At 44.9% G+C, this 17,549-nt stretch overlaps 1 protein-coding gene across 1 annotated transcript; it reads left to right on the top strand.

Annotated features, from left to right (window-relative positions):
• Positions 1 to 1,824: 1,824 nt before the first annotated feature.
• Positions 1,825 to 14,035, top strand: LOC103177678 (MOB kinase activator 1B). The gene is made up of 6 exons (XM_007891962.2): positions 1,825 to 2,015; positions 8,978 to 9,138; positions 10,816 to 10,909; positions 12,097 to 12,230; positions 12,698 to 12,861; positions 13,344 to 14,035. The coding sequence occupies exons 1-6, from the start codon at positions 2,002 to 2,004 to the stop codon at positions 13,419 to 13,421; spliced, it is 645 nt and encodes a 214-aa protein (XP_007890153.1). The 5' UTR covers positions 1,825 to 2,001; the 3' UTR covers positions 13,422 to 14,035.
• Positions 14,036 to 17,549: the final 3,514 nt, after the last annotated feature.

Here is a 17,549-nt window from a genome sequence, read left to right as displayed (position 1 = left end):
CAGACACGCCACACACAGCGCCCCCTACAGACACTCCACACACAGCGCCCCCTACAGACACTCCACACACAGGGCCCCCTACAGACACTCCACACACAGCGCCCCCTACAGACACTCCACACACAGCGCCCCCTACAGACACGCCACACACAGCGCCCCCTACAGACACTCCACACACAGCGCCCCCTACAGACACGCCACACACAGCGCCCCCTACAGACACTCCACACACAGCGCCCCCTACAGACACGCCACACACAGCGCCCCCTACAGACACTCCACACACAGCGCCCCCTGGAGACACGCCACACACAGCGCCCACTACAGACACTCCACACACCGAGACACACCACTCCACGCACAGCGCCCCCTACAGACACGCCACACACCGAGAGACAACACTCCACACACAGCGCCCCCTACAGACACGCCACACACCGAGACAACACTCCACACACAGTACCCCCGAGACACACCGCTTCACACATAGCGCCACCTAGAGACACGACTCCACACACACAATCCCTGGAGATCCACTCCACACACTGCGCCCCGTAGAGACACTACACATAGCGCCCCCTAGAGACACCACTCCAGGTACACATCCCCCAGAGACACCACTCCACACATAGCACCCCCCCCCACCCGGGACCCTCCACACACAGCATCCCCCGCACCAGAGACGCTCCACACACAGCACCCCCTACACGCACACGCACACACTTTCCACACAGAGCTCTCCTTCTGGTCAGGATGGACTTGATGCCCTTGTTCCATTAGACAATTGGATTATTCCTTACTCCCTCTCTCCGTCCCTTCCCGGCCTCCCTCCCCACTTCCAGATCCCAGCTAAAGACCTTCCTTTTCGATCGTGCTTGTGGTCACCTCCCCTTCCCCCCCGGCTCGGGGTCAGACTCCACCAATGCCAAGCGCTCCGGGACGCTACCCCGGGTGAAGGGCGCGATGTGAATGCACGTTGTTGTTGACACATCACCCAGGACTGCTGCTGTGAGAGGCCCCTGCCCTGCCCTGCCCTGCAGTCCCTGATGCCACTTCCAACAAACTGCAGACCTGCACTTGTGACAGCCGGACCACCTGCACACTTGTGCACGGCAGCAGCAGCAGTATTGCCACTCCTGCCCTGCTCATAAAACAGATTGCCACCTTTCGTGCGTTTTGAACATTTTAACGATAAACAGAGTTAGGGTTAACAGCACAGCGATGCCTGACTCAATGCATTGAACATGGGACTCATGTCCTGAAAAGACCTTATATTGGACAGGAGAGGAGGAGGGGGAGGGGGGGGGGAGAAGGAAGGAGTGATGTGTGAGAGCGGATATGGGTGTCAGAGAGGGAGGGCCCTGAGCAGAAGGAGAGGCAGTGTAGGGAGGAGAGATGGTGTGTGTGTGTGTGTGGAGGCTGTGACTGACTGACTGACTGAGAGGAGGTGTGTGTGTGTGTTTGTGTGAAGAGAGCGCTGTGAGGGAGGGAGTGAGTGAGTGTGAGGGAGTGAGTGAGTGTGAGGGAGGGTTGTGAGGGAGGGAGTGAGTGTGAGGGAGGGAGGGAGGGAGTGTGAGGGAGGGAGGAGTGTGAGGGAGGGAGTGAGTGAGTGTGAAGGAGCGTTGTGAGGGAGGGAGTGAGTGTGAGGGAGGGAGGGAGTGAGTGTGAGGGAGGGAGGGAGTGAGTGTGAGGGAGGGAGGGAGTGTGAGGGAGTGAGTGAGTGTGAAGGAGGGTTGTGAGGGAGTGAGTGTGAGGGAGGGTTGTGAGGGAGTGAGTGTGAGGGAGGGAGGGAGGGAGGGTTGTGAGGGAGGGAGGAGTGTGAGGGAGGGAGTGAGTGTGAGGGAGGGAGGGAGTGTGAGGGAGCGGTGAGGTGGTGACTGGGAAGGTCAGGGCTGTGGTCAGGTGTCAGGTGGCGGCTGTGGGGGCGCGAGGTTTCCCCTCCGGGAACGGCCCATTGTTGCCGACACTCCGAACGCTCCGGACCCGCGACCGCATCCAACCATGAGCTTCCTGTTGTGAGTACAGAGGATCAATACCCGACTGTCAATACCCTTTGTGACCAATGCCCCGACTGACCAATGCCCCGACTGACCAATACCCCGACTGTCAATACCCCGACTGACCAATACCCCAACTGACCAATACCCCAACTGACCAATACCCCAACTGATCAATACCCCAACTGATCAATACCCCGACTGACCAATACCCCAACTGATCAATACCCCAACTGATCAATACCCCGACTGACCAATACCCCGACTGACCAATACCCCGACTGACCAATACCCCGACTGACCAATACCCCGACTGACCAATACCCCGACTGACCAATACCCCGACTGACCAATACCCCGACTGATCAATACCCCGACTGATCAATACCCCGACTGATCAATGCCCCGACTGACCAATGCCCCGACTGACCAATGCTCTGACTGATTAATAACCCTACTGATCAATAACCTAACTGATCAGTACCCTTTGTGACCAATACCCTGACTGATCAATAACCACTGATGGACCAATAACCGCTGACCGATCAATAACCGCTGACTGATCAATTTGTGTGTCAGTCTGGTTCTGATTTCGAAGATTCAAGCCTTCCATCCAGTGCTGGGGGTGCGATGCATTGTCGGAGGTGCCATCCTTCGGGTGAGATGTTAATCCGAGGTCACAGCTGTGTGTTCAGGTGGATGTTAAAGATCCCGTGGCACTATTCAAAAAAGGAAGGGAGTTTCTCCTGGTGTCCTGGTTAACAATCCCCCAAATAAAATTGGGTTACTCACTCCATGACAGTTTGTGGGTACGTTGCTTATGTGCAAAGTAGCTGCCGTATCTACCCTCGAAATACAGAGTCGCTACACTTTGCAGTAAATGCTACAAAGGGTTTTGAGAGGCCTTATGACGTGAAAGGTGCCACATCAAATGAAAGGATTATTATTATCATTAATAACCCTCACTGATCGATAGCCCGCTGATGGAGAGTGACCCGCCAAGGGAGCGATCTCCCTCTCCCAAAAAGAGTGATAACTTCCTGACGGATCAATAACCCTCTTATCAATCTATCCTATTCATGTTTGACCAACAACACCTAAACGATCTGTCACCCTGGTTTCCCCCTTCCGAATTATTGGTGATATTCACTCAGCAGCCTGTCACGTTGTATCCTTTTTTCAATTATCTTAAGGCTGTTTCTGGGTACTGTAACTTTCTTTGCCTCTGGATAACAGTGTCGTTAAAATGGTGGTGAAGGTTTGACTTGTAATGTTTTCACCCCAGTCTCTTGCCCTGCATCAGTTTAAACATCATTGAAGGGTACAATGAAAATAGTCCTTAATTTGCCCACACTAAGCCGCAGTAAGTGGTGCAGAGCATCGTTCACAAACTGATTTATAGAAGAGTTTATAGCACGTTCCAGGATTGTTTAAAGCTGTTTCACTCTGCAGCTTTGGATGCATTTTCTGAAGTGGAAGTGTTTTTCTGCTTTACTTAAACAGTCTGAACAAACTTGAATTTCCTTTTACAGACTCAATTCATTTTAAACTGGAGCCTGTTTCCCTATTACAAATATAGAATCATAGAATTATACAACACAGAAGGAGGTCACTCGGCCCATTGGGTCTGTGCCGGATCTTTGAAAAGAGCTGCCCAAATCAATCGCTCTCTCCCCATAGCCCTGCAAACTTGTCCTCCCTAAATAATTATCTATCCAAATATGCTGCAATTCAACAGCTGAAAATCTGAGACGTGCCCTTGCATGTATTTTAAGGGCTGCTTACTGTTTATAGGGGAGAGGAGGGAACAAGCTCATGATACGCAGATGCTTGCTATTCCAGAGACACGAGTGATAGCATTTGGGTAGGTTGTGGTTGTCCATCGCAGCCTCCTGGCTGACAACCCTTGGCACGTAATATTGGACCAATTGTTCATGTTGTGGCTGCATATTAGCCAGGCCATGAACCACTGGCTCAATATTACATGCCATCTGTGTGCCTGCGGAATAAAGGCTGCAGGAACGAGGGTCACTGCTTGTTGTTAAAAGGAGTTAAAATATCTAAATAGCTATTTTTTTCAATTACTGCAAGTAGGGATTAGGTTAATGCAATTAAGAAAGCTTTAAGTAAAAAATAACCCACTGCACCTCTGCTTCATTTTGAAGTGGGATTCAATCCCAATGTTTGTTCTCCGTACCAGTGAGAATTTGTAGAATAATAATCCTAATAATAATAATCTTCTCACAACCAATTTTATTTGGAGGACTTTTGGCCAGGACACCAGGAGAAACTCCATTCTCTTTTCGAAAAGTGCCACGAGATCTTTAACTTCCACCTGAACATGCAGACAAGACCTCGATTTGATGTCTCAATGTCTTTAACGTATGATGCATCTGTAAATCTGTGGCTTTTTTTGGACAGTTGTCTCCCTCTCCCTCTTCTGAACGTCTCGGGCGCTGTCAGCATCAGCTTCCATGGCTGCACACTCAACCTCACTAAGCCAGTCAGGAACCTGGGTGTCTTGTTTGACCCTGAACTGTCCTTTTTCCCCCACATCCGCGCCATGACCGGCACTGCCTACCACCACCTCCGCAACATTGCCAGACTCCACCACTGCCTCACCCCTCAGGCTGCCGAAACCCTCACCCACGCATTCGTCACCTCAAGGCTCGATTATGGAAATTGTCTCCTCATCGGCCTTCTCAACTCCTCCCTTCACAAGCTGCAGGTCATCCAAAACTCTGCAGCTCGTGTACTCTTGCGCACCAGGCTCCGTAACCCCATCACTCCCACCCTCGCTCGACTCCACTCGCTCCCCAACTCTCAGAGGATCGAATTCAAGATCCTCGTCCTCACTTTCAAGGCCATCCACGGCCTTGCCTCCTCCTGCCTCTCTGACCTGCTGACTCCCTACCAACCTGCCCGCTTTCTCTGTTCAGCGGGCTCCGGTCTGCTCCTTGTCTCCCGCCCGACCCGCCCTACCAAATTAATTTTACAGTATATTCTGTGAAGCGTATTGAGACGTCTCAACGACATAAGGTGGTATATCAGTGCTCTTTTGCTAGAAACAATGTGAAACGATGGCTCTGTACTCAAAAGTGTGAGCCCTGGTTATTCGGTTCAATTGTTGAATTCTCATTCCCTCTCCTGGTTTTCCCCAGGTACTTTTAAGACCTACAGAAAACAGGTTCCCAAATTTAAATCTGGATTGAATAATTTGCCAAAATTCTGCACTGTCTGGATTGTTGAGAAGTTTAAGTCTAACATCAGGGGAATTTCTGGCCCAGTGGACAGTCAGGAAGGCTTTCAAGCATACTTAAACTCCCATCAATTGTATTTGTATTGTATTTGCTGTTGTTTTCAAAGCATTTTTTCTGTTGCATGGGGGACGGAGGGTGGTTTAAAAATTGAACCTGCCTGGAAATGTGCTACACAGCATACACCGTTTGTGCTGAATTAGGTGATTTCTGCCAGGACAGCAGTTTGGGTGCTACAAAAACAATAACTTGTGTTTATACATTGCCCTCATAATGCTGATTGGTTTTGGTGTCCCAGGGTTAGGAGGGATAACAAGTCAGGTTTCCCAATCCTGTTCACTCTCAGGTGGTGTCAGCCTGGCTCAGTTGGCTGCAATCGTGCCTGTGAGTCAGATGGTTGTCAGTTTAAGCCCTGTGTTGGGATTTGAACTCCAATAGTCTGAGCCGAGACAGCCCTGAGCTGGGGTGTGTTGCATTGCTGGAGGTGCCACCCTTCGGATGCGATGTCGAATCAAGGCCACACAGACAAAGATCGCATCGCATTATTCAAAAAGACTCTAAACTGATTGGCTGGGATTGCCGGGATGCCCTGTTGCTTATTCCTGATAAATGTATTAATTTCTTCCAGTGTGTCCCTCTCCTTTCTGTCCTGATCTGGGCTAAAATTAATTTCCGCGACCTGAATTTGGGCGATAGGGAAGCCTAGCCTTGCTCTCCTTACCAAGGACTGCAGCTGTTTAGTTGCAGTCTTTGGCTGCTGGCTCCGGTTATGGATGCCTTTTGAGAACATGACTTTCCAGGTTTTGAGACATCTACATGATGTGGGAAGTCACTACAGCAACAACAAAATTACATTTGTATAGCGCCTTCCATATCGGGAGGACGTCCCAAGGCACTGGACAGACAGAGTTACGGACCCGAGCTGGGAGTTGGGGTGGGGCAGGGGGGAAGCAGGGAGATCAAAAGCACAATTGAAGAGGAGGGTCTAAGAGATGGGTCTTGGAGGTGGCGAGTGAGGGGTCGAGACAAAGGGACTGCGGGATGGAGTTCCAGAGGGTGGGGGCAGAGTGGCGGAAGGCCCACCCACCAATAGTGGGGCGAGTGAGGCGGAGGACGTGAAGCAGGCCGGAGCCCGCTGAGCGGAGGGAGAGAACAAGATGGTAGGGGTTAGGAGGTTATAGAGGTAGGTACTATATCAAAAGCAAGGATTATTGTTATAATGGTGCACAAGAGGACCCCACACGTGCGCACACAACACAAACTCTCAGTTGATGTTTTTCTCCAGTATTGCATGCTAGCCCCACCAGGTGCAGTCCATCAACATGGGTGGGACCAGTGGAGAATTGAACAAGTGGGAGTCCTGTAGCATATTGGTTAGAGCACTCACCTCACAAGCGAGAGGACCCAGGTTTGATTCCCGGGCAGGCTGAAACGTTAGGCAAGTTTCTTTATTCTACAGGCCTCTGTTTATCTAGTAGTAAGTAGAAACCCTGTTGTTAGTCAATTGTTGGATTGCTTTCCAGAAGTAATAATCCCTCCAAATAAATAAATAAGAATAATTTGGTCACTCAATCCATGGCTGTTTGTGGGACACTGCTGTTTGCAATTTGCTACAGCGTTTTGCCCACAAACTATATAGTGAAGTCACTTCACAGTATATTCTGTGAAGTGCTTTGAGACGTCTTGATGATGTAATAAGACACTATATCAAATGCAAAGGTTATTATTATTATGCCCAGATTGTGCAGTCAGTCCCCAATTCCCTTAGGCAGTGTACAGCCATAGATCTGATGGACTTGTGATCCTGGGAACAGGAAGATCGTTGCTGGTTTATCGATCCACATAAAATAGATTCAAAATAATGTATGGTTTTGACAGAGTAAATAGAGAAGGGCTATTTCCACTAATCGGCAAGTCAGTCACAAATGTGCACATGCAAGGATTGTTTTTAAGAGGGTCTAAAGTGGGGTTTATTACCAGAACACAAAGAGCATGCTTGTAAGAAATTTTTTACATTGTTTGACTCTGGAATGAATTCCTCACCACAAATGGCTGTCGAAACTGAATCAATAACAGCATTTAAAAGAGAATTGAATGGATACTTGAGGAAACTAATTTTGATAAGTACGGGAAAGAGCAGAGGGAATGGTATTCGAGCAGATCACTGCAACGGGGGAGCCAGCACACTCACAATGGCCCTTTTTGCCTCCTTCTGATACCCTGTTGCTGAATCAATATGTCTGGTGTTTTAATGGAGGAGAGGCTGGCTGACATTGCTGAATCTTATCCCTCTTCAATTTACATTCAGCAGTGTGGTCCACAATAATCATCCTTACATTGAATACAGCAGCTTTCATGTTGGCAGGGATGTCTCAAAGTGTTTCACAAGATTTAATGTAAGGTGTAGTGATTGTATTTTGTAGGGGAACTCTAATTTGCATGCAACACTGTCCCACAAACAACCATACAGTGAATGCCTAACTTTATCTGGGGGATTATTGGCCAGGATACCAGGAGAAATGTTTTCGACTACTGCCGTGGGATCTTGAATGTCCACTTGAACAGTCAGATGGGACTTTCGTTTGAATGTCTCATCTGAAGAATGCCACCTCCAACAGCACTGCGCTGGAGTGTCAGCCTAGACTATGTGAGTTCAAAGTGCTGATGGGGGGCTTGTACCCACAACCTTCTGACTCGGAGGCAAGAGTGCTGCTAACTGAGCCAGGCTGACACACAGTGCTTTTGTTGGGTGAGTTTATTTGTTCTAAGAAACAGCAATAGAAATGCTGGAGGGAGGGAATAGAGCATACAGGCTTTCAGTTTGTCAGAGTGAATAAACAAATGGAGTTAGTGAACCTGCGTCTCCATGTCACAGCTGGTACTGTAGCTGCCAGGGAAGCAGATATCTGCAGTTGCTGCATTCAAATGGACTGAGAAAGGGGATTCCTTTTTCCTTTGTGAAAAGTGTTCTTCATATCAAGGGATTTGTGCCAGCGTTGTCTAGATAGTGGTGTGCTATTGCTTGACCCACCCCCATCCTAATACTAACTCTGCCACCTTGTGCCATTTATACCATTTCTCACTGAGCAGAATGGATCAGGTGGACGTGTGAGTCATCTGAAGGTTTCCTATTTGACTACAGTACTTTGTTTGCATCCCATGCTGAGTTAACACTGAAAGAAAGTGCCTAGAAATGTACCCGATCTGAGCCCGAGAAGGTAACACGAGCCAATCTAACAGGCGTATGCAGACGGCGGCACATACACAGGCAGTGGTGTATGTACAGTTTGGGAGTCTAATAATAGCGTTAACTAATAATAATAATCCTTGTATTTGAACTAGCGCTTTATCACGTCATTGATAAATCTCAAAGCACTTCACAGAATATATTGTAAAGTGGAGTGACTATATTTTGAGGGCAAAATGTGATAGCCAATTACGCACAACAATGTCCCACAAGCAGTCATGGATTTGGCTATCACATTTATTATTTATTTTGGGAGTGATTATTACCCCAAAAGAGATTCTCCAATCGACTAATAGCCTATGGGAGTAGCGGGATCTACCGAGGCAGTGGTGACTATAGGAGTAGTGATGTATATATGGGGATTAGTTTGAATCTCTATCTCTTCAAAGTGAAGGTTATGTGTAACAGCTTGAGTGTGTGCCTGTGTTGCGTTGCTGCTCTTAAACTACAGCCATTTCTTGTTTTTGCATCGGAAGCCGTTCATCGAAGACGTTTAAGCCAAAGAAGAACATTCCGGAAGGGTCCCATCAGTATGAGCTCTTGAAGCATGCGGAAGCTACACTGGGCAGCGGCAATCTGCGAATGGCTGTCATGTTGCCCGATGGCGAAGATCTAAATGAATGGGTCGCAGTCAATAGTAAGGGTTAAGTTTGTCTTTCAAAACTGCTCATCGTGTACAATTGGTGCAGTCTCTATCATGTACAATCTGAGCAGTCTCTTTGACTTCAGATTCTTTGGGAGAGAAATTCTACCTTGTTCTTAGTGGCCCCCACTCTTTCTGTTTTTTTGTCCTGCCTCAAAACTTAACTCTTTGAATGATTCTGGGGCCACCTCCCTCGGTTCCCTCTCTCTTACTTGGTGTATAATCCCAGTCTTATAAAAATCTCCAAGACATAACCCGATTGCGAAAGATGCTGTATAAATGAACGTTGTTATTGTTGTACTCAACAGGTTGACTCTGTTATAAAGCAGTGGTTTGAGGCTATAAACTGAGACACCACATTTTAATGCTGTCTATCCTCTTTGGGGGAGAGGTAAGCGGGATCTCCATGGAGCTGAACTGGCTGGAATCGAGAATGTCGGAATCGAGCCAGCTCACTGTGGCGGCCTCGGTGGTCCGGGTCATTGCTGATATCACTTACTGCTTGCATGTGCATGGCCAGTTCCTCGCCAGTGAGCGTAGTAAACCAGACGTGTACTGACTTCAGTCAGGTCCACGACATGACTGTGCTATATCGGAGCATGTTACAAAGGGGTATTTTCATAGGATTTCAAAGTGTGTGCAGAATTTGCTTAATTGTTGAATTTAGCCTTAACTTTGATCATGTTTTTCTTGTTAAAATAATTCCACCAATTGCTTCTCCTCTAACCCTCGCACCAAATAAAATCCACACGCCCAAACAGAAAATAATTTACTTTTGTAAGGGCTCCTTTTTAATATTTACATGCTCTCGCTCGGGGATATAAGAGTTGGGCAACACCCAACTCTTATCTCTCTGCCTCCACCTTCGCCCCAGGACCTCTGCTGTCCTGATGGATTGTCTGTCAGACATCCAAGACAATACCCGCTTGCTCTCTGATCCCAACCCACAGCTCAGGTGCAAATCCCTCATTGTCAAGCGGCCTGGGATGTACTCCTGACATGAAAGGCATTATATAAGTGCAATTGTTGTTGTTTGTGAAATTCTGCCTGGCTTAAAATGCTATAGAAAGATTTGGGTGGAATTTCTACCTGTACTTGATACAAGGGCAGAATGTAAATTCCTTTCTGTTTGGGTGTGTGGATTTTATTTGGACAGCCGGGTGTCTGACACAACCCATCACCATGCTTAAAGAGTATTCAAACCGGACAGAGAATTCCACATATATATGGATCACTATCTAGTGTAGATGATAAGCAAGAAAACAAATCATCAATCCCCAAATAAAATTGGTCATTCATTTCATGGCTGTTTGTGGGATATTGTTATGCACAAAATTGGTGTTTGCCTACAAATCACACAGTCACTGCAATTCACAGTATATCCTGAGAAGCGCTTTGGGATATCCTCCAATGTGGAAGACGTTATACCAAATGTAAGGATAATTACTGTCAACAATAAGAAATGTGTACCTATTTTGGAAGGAAAGAGAGCCTCATCATCCAGCTGATCTTGTACCCAGGTCATCAGTTACCCCAAAAATGTTTAAGTTGCTGCTTTTTAAAAACATGCCGGTTTTCTATATGTTCTTTTAAGAATTAAAAAAAAACTGCACTTGAAATCTCCTTCTACTAATATTAATATAGCCACTTGTATGTTTTGTTTTTAAACAGCTGTGGACTTCTTTAACCAGATCAACATGCTGTATGGAACAATAACGGACTTCTGTACTGAGGAGAGCTGCCCCCTCATGTCAGCTGGGCCAAAGTGCGTCACAGGTTTCAAAGTTTCAAGTTCAGTGCCTGTTCTCTGCTTTCTTACTGAACTATTTTCTATGCCTGTCACTATCTGAGGGTCTGTTTGCTGAGCAGCACCCTAAGAGGCTATCTTGTGTGAAGAGCTCTATGTAAATGCAATTTGCTGTTGAGTAGGCCATGCAAAATTAATTATCGTTTTGCCCAAGTCAAACAGTGGCACAAACTTTTAGCAGAGATTTACTGAGCAAAGTGCCAGCGATCTGCAAGAGCAAGCTGTTTACTTTAATGGGAATGTTGGCTTATCTGAGCTTGAACAGTATCTGGTGTCTGAATGTTTTACTCTGTTTTTGCACTGACTTCAGGGTGTGAGACAGCCAGCAAAGTGACTATTTCAGTTGCATATGTTTCATCGCTGAGCAGGAGGCAGCAAACTATCTTTTCACCTCTTGTCAGATTGCTGCATGCGCTGTGATTCTGCGGGGTTTCATTTCTTCTGACGCTCTAATTTACACTTGTTATTTTCCCCCGAGGTTTGAGAATGGGGAACCTTGGTGCAAAAATCGTAGTTTTTCAGTACAGAAGGAGGTTGTTTGATCCATTGTCTATGTGTTGCTTCTCTCGTTCAGTCTGTCTCTCTTGCTTTTTTTCTCCTCTCCCCCCACCCCCCATTTTAATTTATATTATTCCTTATCAGATGTTTGTCTGATTCCCCTTTGAAACCTTTTGGGACACTGTTGTGCGCAATTGGCTGCCGTGTTTGCCCACAAATATACAGTCAATTCACTTTACAGTGTGTTCTGTGAAGCGCTTTGGGACGTCCTCCCGACGTGAAAAGCGCTATATCAAATGCAAGGATTATTATTATTATTACAGTATATTCTTTAAAGCGCTTTGAGACATCTCGAAGATGTGAAAAGTGCTATTTATAAACCTATTCTGCTTCTAATTTGCATCTGAATGAATCAACACTTTCTGCTTCCACCACCTCCCTGTCCTTATAACCATCGATATATGTGAAAAAGAATTTGCCCTATTGGAAATAGAATTATTTTTATTTTATTTATTTTTTTATTATTTTTGTGTTTTATTGTGTTGGAATATGAAGGTTAATATAAAAGTTGGATAATGTATGTAGTGACGATTAACTGGTTGTCTTGTATGACTGGAATGGTTCTCTCTTTCTTGCTGTTCATCTAGGTATGAGTATCACTGGGCTGACGGAACAAATATTAAGAAACCCATCAAATGTTCGGCACCAAAGTACATTGACTACCTGATGACCTGGGTACAAGATCAGCTGGATGATGAGGCTCTCTTTCCTTCCAAAATAGGTACACATTTAAATCAGACCATTCCAATATCAAAATCATAATCCTTTCAATTAATATATCACCTTTCATGTCAGAAGGCCATCTCAAAGCCCTTTGCTGTATATTGTAGTGACTGTATCTTTTGAGGCCAAACACAACAACTATTTTGCACATAGCGATGTACCCAAGAGTGCCATGGATCTCTAATGCCCACCTGAACACACAGACAAATAACAATAACAAATTGCATTTATATAGCAGCTTTCACATTGGGAGGAATGTCCCAAGGTACTGGATAATCAAGGATTTGCCCCCGAGTTGGGGGTTGGATCATTGGAAGAGAAAATATATTCTTTCTAAAAAAAGAACTAATCGTTTGTCTTCCTCCACGCCTGCTCGCACAATGATGTGTTGGGATTCACAGTGTGTGTGAAATATTGTTACCACGAGGGCATTGCGGTGACGGGTTATGTATGCTTTCTCCACAGGTGTTCCTTTCCCAAAGAATTTTATGTCGGTGGGGAAGACGATCCTGAAACGCCTGTTTCGTGTGTACGCCCACATTTACCATCAACACTTTGACTCTGTGATCCAGCTGCAGGAAGAGGCCCACTTAAATACCTCCTTCAAGCACTTTATCTTCTTTGTTCAGGTAGGAATGGCCCAGGCGGAATGGTTGTAAGACGAATCCAGGTTCAGTGAATCAAAAGAAAGACCAAGGAATTCATTGACATCCATCCTTAAGGACAAATGTGTGCACGCATCTTACATTGCAGAACCTGATGCCTGTATCTTGGTTTATCTGGGAGTCGGAGGGTTGGAGGCAGGGAGTTGAGGCTATAACCTAAAGCAATGTGGAGACTAGGGAAATGGGATGTGTAGATAGATATACAGAGGCATCCTCACTCACATCAGTGGTGAACAACCTCTGCTGGCCAGATGGACCCCAATGGCCCTGTACATTCCTGTGTAACTGCTGGCATTGGCTGACCAGCTTGGAGCTTTATTTTGGTGTCAGATACCTGCATGGGACGTGCAAATGCGAAACTGCTTTTTGTGTACATAGTGAATTTCGGGTACAGCGCAAGTACGTTCAGGAATTGTGTCTCAATGCTGCTTATCTTTCATTTTCAGGAGTTTAACCTCATAGACAGGAGAGAGTTGGCTCCACTTCAGGAGTTGATCGAGAAACTAACTACAAAAGACAGATAAACAGGAAGTGGACAAGGACAAACACAGTCTCGTCATTATTCTTCAAGGCATTTTTTTTCCTTTAAACTAGCACAGTGCTGGTTTGTATGAGCAGCCTGGCTAATCCTGAGCTGGCGTTGACAAAAACTTGACTTCTTATTTGAAGGCTTCAAAAAGGATGGTGTTGGTAGGTGTTACAGGACTTCATTTAGACGGGAGGCTTGTGTGTGGTGAACTATGTACTTGGGATGGCCTAAGGCATCACGAGGCCTAAGATCCTCGTATACCCATTGGATGTGCAATTCATTGTTGGCACCCAGTAGAAGATACATTATATCCAAGTAAGTGCCTGAACTGCTTCATCACGTGGACTTAGATGGGTTGGCAAAGCAACATTGCATTCTGGGCTTGACACTGCTGGACTAGAAAGCTTTCAGTCGAAAAAATAGGTTTGTTTCTCAAAGCTTCTCACTGAGAAAAGGCTGCTGGTTCCTTAGATGCTCCCTGCAGGGTATTTTTGACCACTCTATACTAAGGGGTAGAAATTCCACATGAGTCTATATTTAGTCAATTGGCTAAGCACTTCAGAGCTTGTAGAAAGCGGTATATCAATTACAAGGATTATTATTCAGTCTTAATAATCCTTGTAATTGGTGTAGCGCTTTCACGTCGGGAGATGTCCCAAAACGCTTCACAGGATTTACTGTAAAGTGGGGTGACTGTGTTTTGTGGGCAAATGCTTCAGCTTTCAAAAAACTGGCATTAAATTAAAACCGTATGTAAGAATTTGTCTAATTCTTGATGGTCTAAAATGCGAAGAAAACAGACTAAATATCGACTAGGCTGGAATTTCTGTCTCTTAATAGTTTAATGGTACAATTGATGCTGGTAATTTATGTTATAGTCGGGACATTGTTTTGTCAATACAACCCTGCAATGCTAGGTTGATTAAATATATTTAGTTCATGGATACACCAGATGTTATCCATTCACTCTACCAGATCTGTAAAGGCTACACTGGAGATTGAGAGTAAAGTAAGAGATCTGAAGCTTTTATCGCAAGAGAATATCTTCTACACTACTGTCAATAAGTTTCTTCCAATACACTGCTTCTATCATACTTACATAGTTCTGATACCAGCATTACAGGGCTTTAGGGAATAGAGGGGGTAAGGGAGAGGAGTCTAGGAGGGGAAGAGGCTCATTTGGAGTATAAACACTGACCGTGGACTAGTAAGGCCAAATGGCCTGTTTCTGTGCTGTAGCATTCTATGTAATTCTGTGTACTGCCTGCAAAATGGATTGGGCTGGATATTGATGGTAAAGTCTGGTCTTATTTTCATGAGTGTGATTCATTTTCTTAGCCTCAGTGGTATTTTACTCGGTATTCAGAACTTGAGCTCAGCTCGTAAAACCTTTGAAGTGCCTCGGGGTTTCTATGATGGTGCGTTGAGGCATGATTATTGAGTACGCTGGTTAGCTGGTTATTCAAGTTCGGATATCCTCCGCTCCAGTGTTTTTAATCTGATGCTTTCAAAAGAATAATGTAGGCTGTCATAAGAGTAAATTAATACACCCTTTTAATAAATTATGTCTTAAAGATGCCCTTTTAAAAGAAACTGCATTGGTAAATACACACATATCAAAACGGCATGTGAAAATAACAACGATTTTGCCGAGCTCGAGTTCTGATTAGCTAACTAGTAAACACTTATATCCTAAAGCTGTATTTCTTACATGGCTGATCTCTGGCTAACTATGCAACCTACTTCTCTGTGTCTCGTAAAACAGGCTGCGTCTTGAGAATTACTTCAAGCATAATTTCTGCAATTTGTTCATTTTAGTCCCTAATAATAATAATAATTCCTTCTTGTTCAGCCTTGGTAGATTTTTACAAGCAATTTAAATCAAATCAGCAGCGGGATTGAGTGTAACCTCAGTAACGTGGACCGTAATCTGGTTACTTCCTCCAGGTGTGAAAGGCACTATCCATATGTCATTTGTAGTTGTTAAGGTCTCCGTTAGTAAAACCATCACCTTTACTTGTCACTGGCACCTTATTAGAGGCTGATGTACTTTAAAGGAGATTTATGTTGCATCAGTTAATATTGTCTTTGTAGGCTAAGAAGCTTGGGATCTTGTTTTAAAACTAAATGGTCTAGGTGAAAACACACAGTTTAATATGGAGAAAATATCCTCTTTGCGTTCAGATATATCAAACCAGAAAAACAGGACAGGTATGAAATTCCACCTGGATCATTTAGTTTTAAAACTTTAGGTTATGCAGAATTGTGAAATATTCTTAAATTCAGTCAAAATGTTTGTTTTTGCATTTGGTTAGCTAGGTGCCTGACGCATGCTGAATCCCTTAGCAATGTTTAAGAGTAACTTCAAATCAGAGTGAGAGTTCCACATATGTATGTGAGTTCCACATATACATATGTGTGCCAACTGCAAGTGGAAATTTATCATAGGTAATAGAATTGAGTTCACACTCTCTATGGAGGGACGCATCCATCTTACCTAATTCCAGAAAGTGTGATCACAAGATTTGTTCCAATGAAGACAGCCTTTGGCCCATCTGGTTTAATTCTTCCAGAATACCCACCCTAGAGGTTTTCCATCACAACAACAAGTTGTTTTTTAAATAAGTCCAATGTTCAGATTACGGCTACCCTTTCTGGCACAGATTGCCACTCTGAGCACTGTCTGGCAAGCTTCACACTACTTGTCCAGCTAGGACCACACTGTGACTTTGGTTTGCAAGGTTAACGGGAGCTGAGTGGGAAGAATCCCTAAACCCTTCTTCAGAAAAAACAGCTTCCAAATTTAGGTGGAATTAATGAATTTTTCACTAATCTGCATAATAATAATAATAATAATCCTTGCATTTGATATAGCACCTTTCATGTCCAGAGGACATCTCAAAGAGCTTCATAGGATACACTGTAAAGTGGATTGACTGTATTTTTGGGTGTACGAAGCAGCCAATTTGCACACAGCAATGTCTCACAAACAGCCATGAAATGAATGACCAATTTTATTTGGGGGCTTATTGGCCAGGGCTCTAAGAGAAGCATCCTTCCCTTTTTGAATAGTGCCATGGCATCTTTAATGTCCACCTGAGCAGGTAGACGGGACCTCGGTTTTATGTCTCAGCTGAAGGACAAGCACCTCTGACAATGCGACACACACCTACACTGCATTGGCATGTCAGTTTGGACAATGAGTTTAATTCCCAGGGTGGGGCTTGACCTCACAACCTTCTGACTCAGAAGCGAGAACCAGGCTGGCACACAGATAATGTTTATGGCAGCAAGAACTTGCAGACTAAGAATGGGTGGAATTTCAGGCCATAGGCTTGATTCATTCATCTTGTATCCAAAGAGTTGCACTTTTAAACTATAGATACTATAGTTATTGACTCACTGAGGATGAATTCCCCTTTCCCCCATTGTGATGCTGTATTTTAAACTCTATTTAAGATTGAGTTTTTTGGGGGGGTTTGATTGCGGGGTCAGATTTTATTCTTTGAATTATGCATTGAAAGTTGTAGTGGTTTGGTATTTGAACATTAGCAGAGTGTAGTTTAGACTGGGATTTGTTTGCCTAGATATACGGCAAATTGTATTGCAGCAATTTTTAGGATTTTGACACAGTGCAGTTTATATTTGAGTTGAAAGGTGGGCTATAGCCTGACACCATTATAACACTGGTTGGATCCAGAAAATCAGACTCCATGTTACCCTGTTTAAAGGATTGAGTTATAATACACCGCCAAGCCTCAGTATATATAAGCCCCTGTACATCGTGCACAGAAAGCCAGCCAGTCCACATTTCCAGCGGTTACTAAGTCTCTACAGATGTCGGGAGGTCCTGTGAACCATGCCCAGGAAGATGTCCAATCAGCCTTGAAAGCAGGAAATGTATCGCAATACTGTGGGTCCCTGGAGGACACTATAAACAAAGCTTTGGGGTTTGGGTGTCTATTGAGGGCTTTTGGAACTAAAATGTGGAAAAGGCATATAGCCTGTCTAGCCTGATTGATGGCAAGGAGCCTGATTCACAAAGCATTTTGCAGTCTGGGCACTGCATGCTGTAAATTCACATCATGATTTACAAAACTGAACCAATATTGATTTGTACTGT

This window comes from Callorhinchus milii, unplaced genomic scaffold (assembly GCF_018977255.1).
Source record: "Callorhinchus milii isolate IMCB2004 unplaced genomic scaffold, IMCB_Cmil_1.0 Scaffold1, whole genome shotgun sequence".
In the NCBI taxonomy this organism is placed as follows: Eukaryota; Metazoa; Chordata; class Chondrichthyes; order Chimaeriformes; family Callorhinchidae; genus Callorhinchus; species Callorhinchus milii.
Note: the sequence above shows the minus strand (reverse complement) of the source record. Positions and strands in the feature narration are given on the sequence as shown.

What these genes read in the sequence shown, in the direction of transcription:
- LOC103177678 (XM_007891962.2), top strand. An exon ending in CTCATGTCAGCTGGGCCAAA is followed by an intron (nt 10,910 to 12,096) that starts GTGCGTCACAGG and finishes CTGTTCATCTAG; the next exon opens with GTATGAGTATCACTGGGCTG. An exon ending in TCTCTTTCCTTCCAAAATAG is followed by an intron (nt 12,231 to 12,697) that starts GTACACATTTAA and finishes CTTTCTCCACAG; the next exon opens with GTGTTCCTTTCCCAAAGAAT.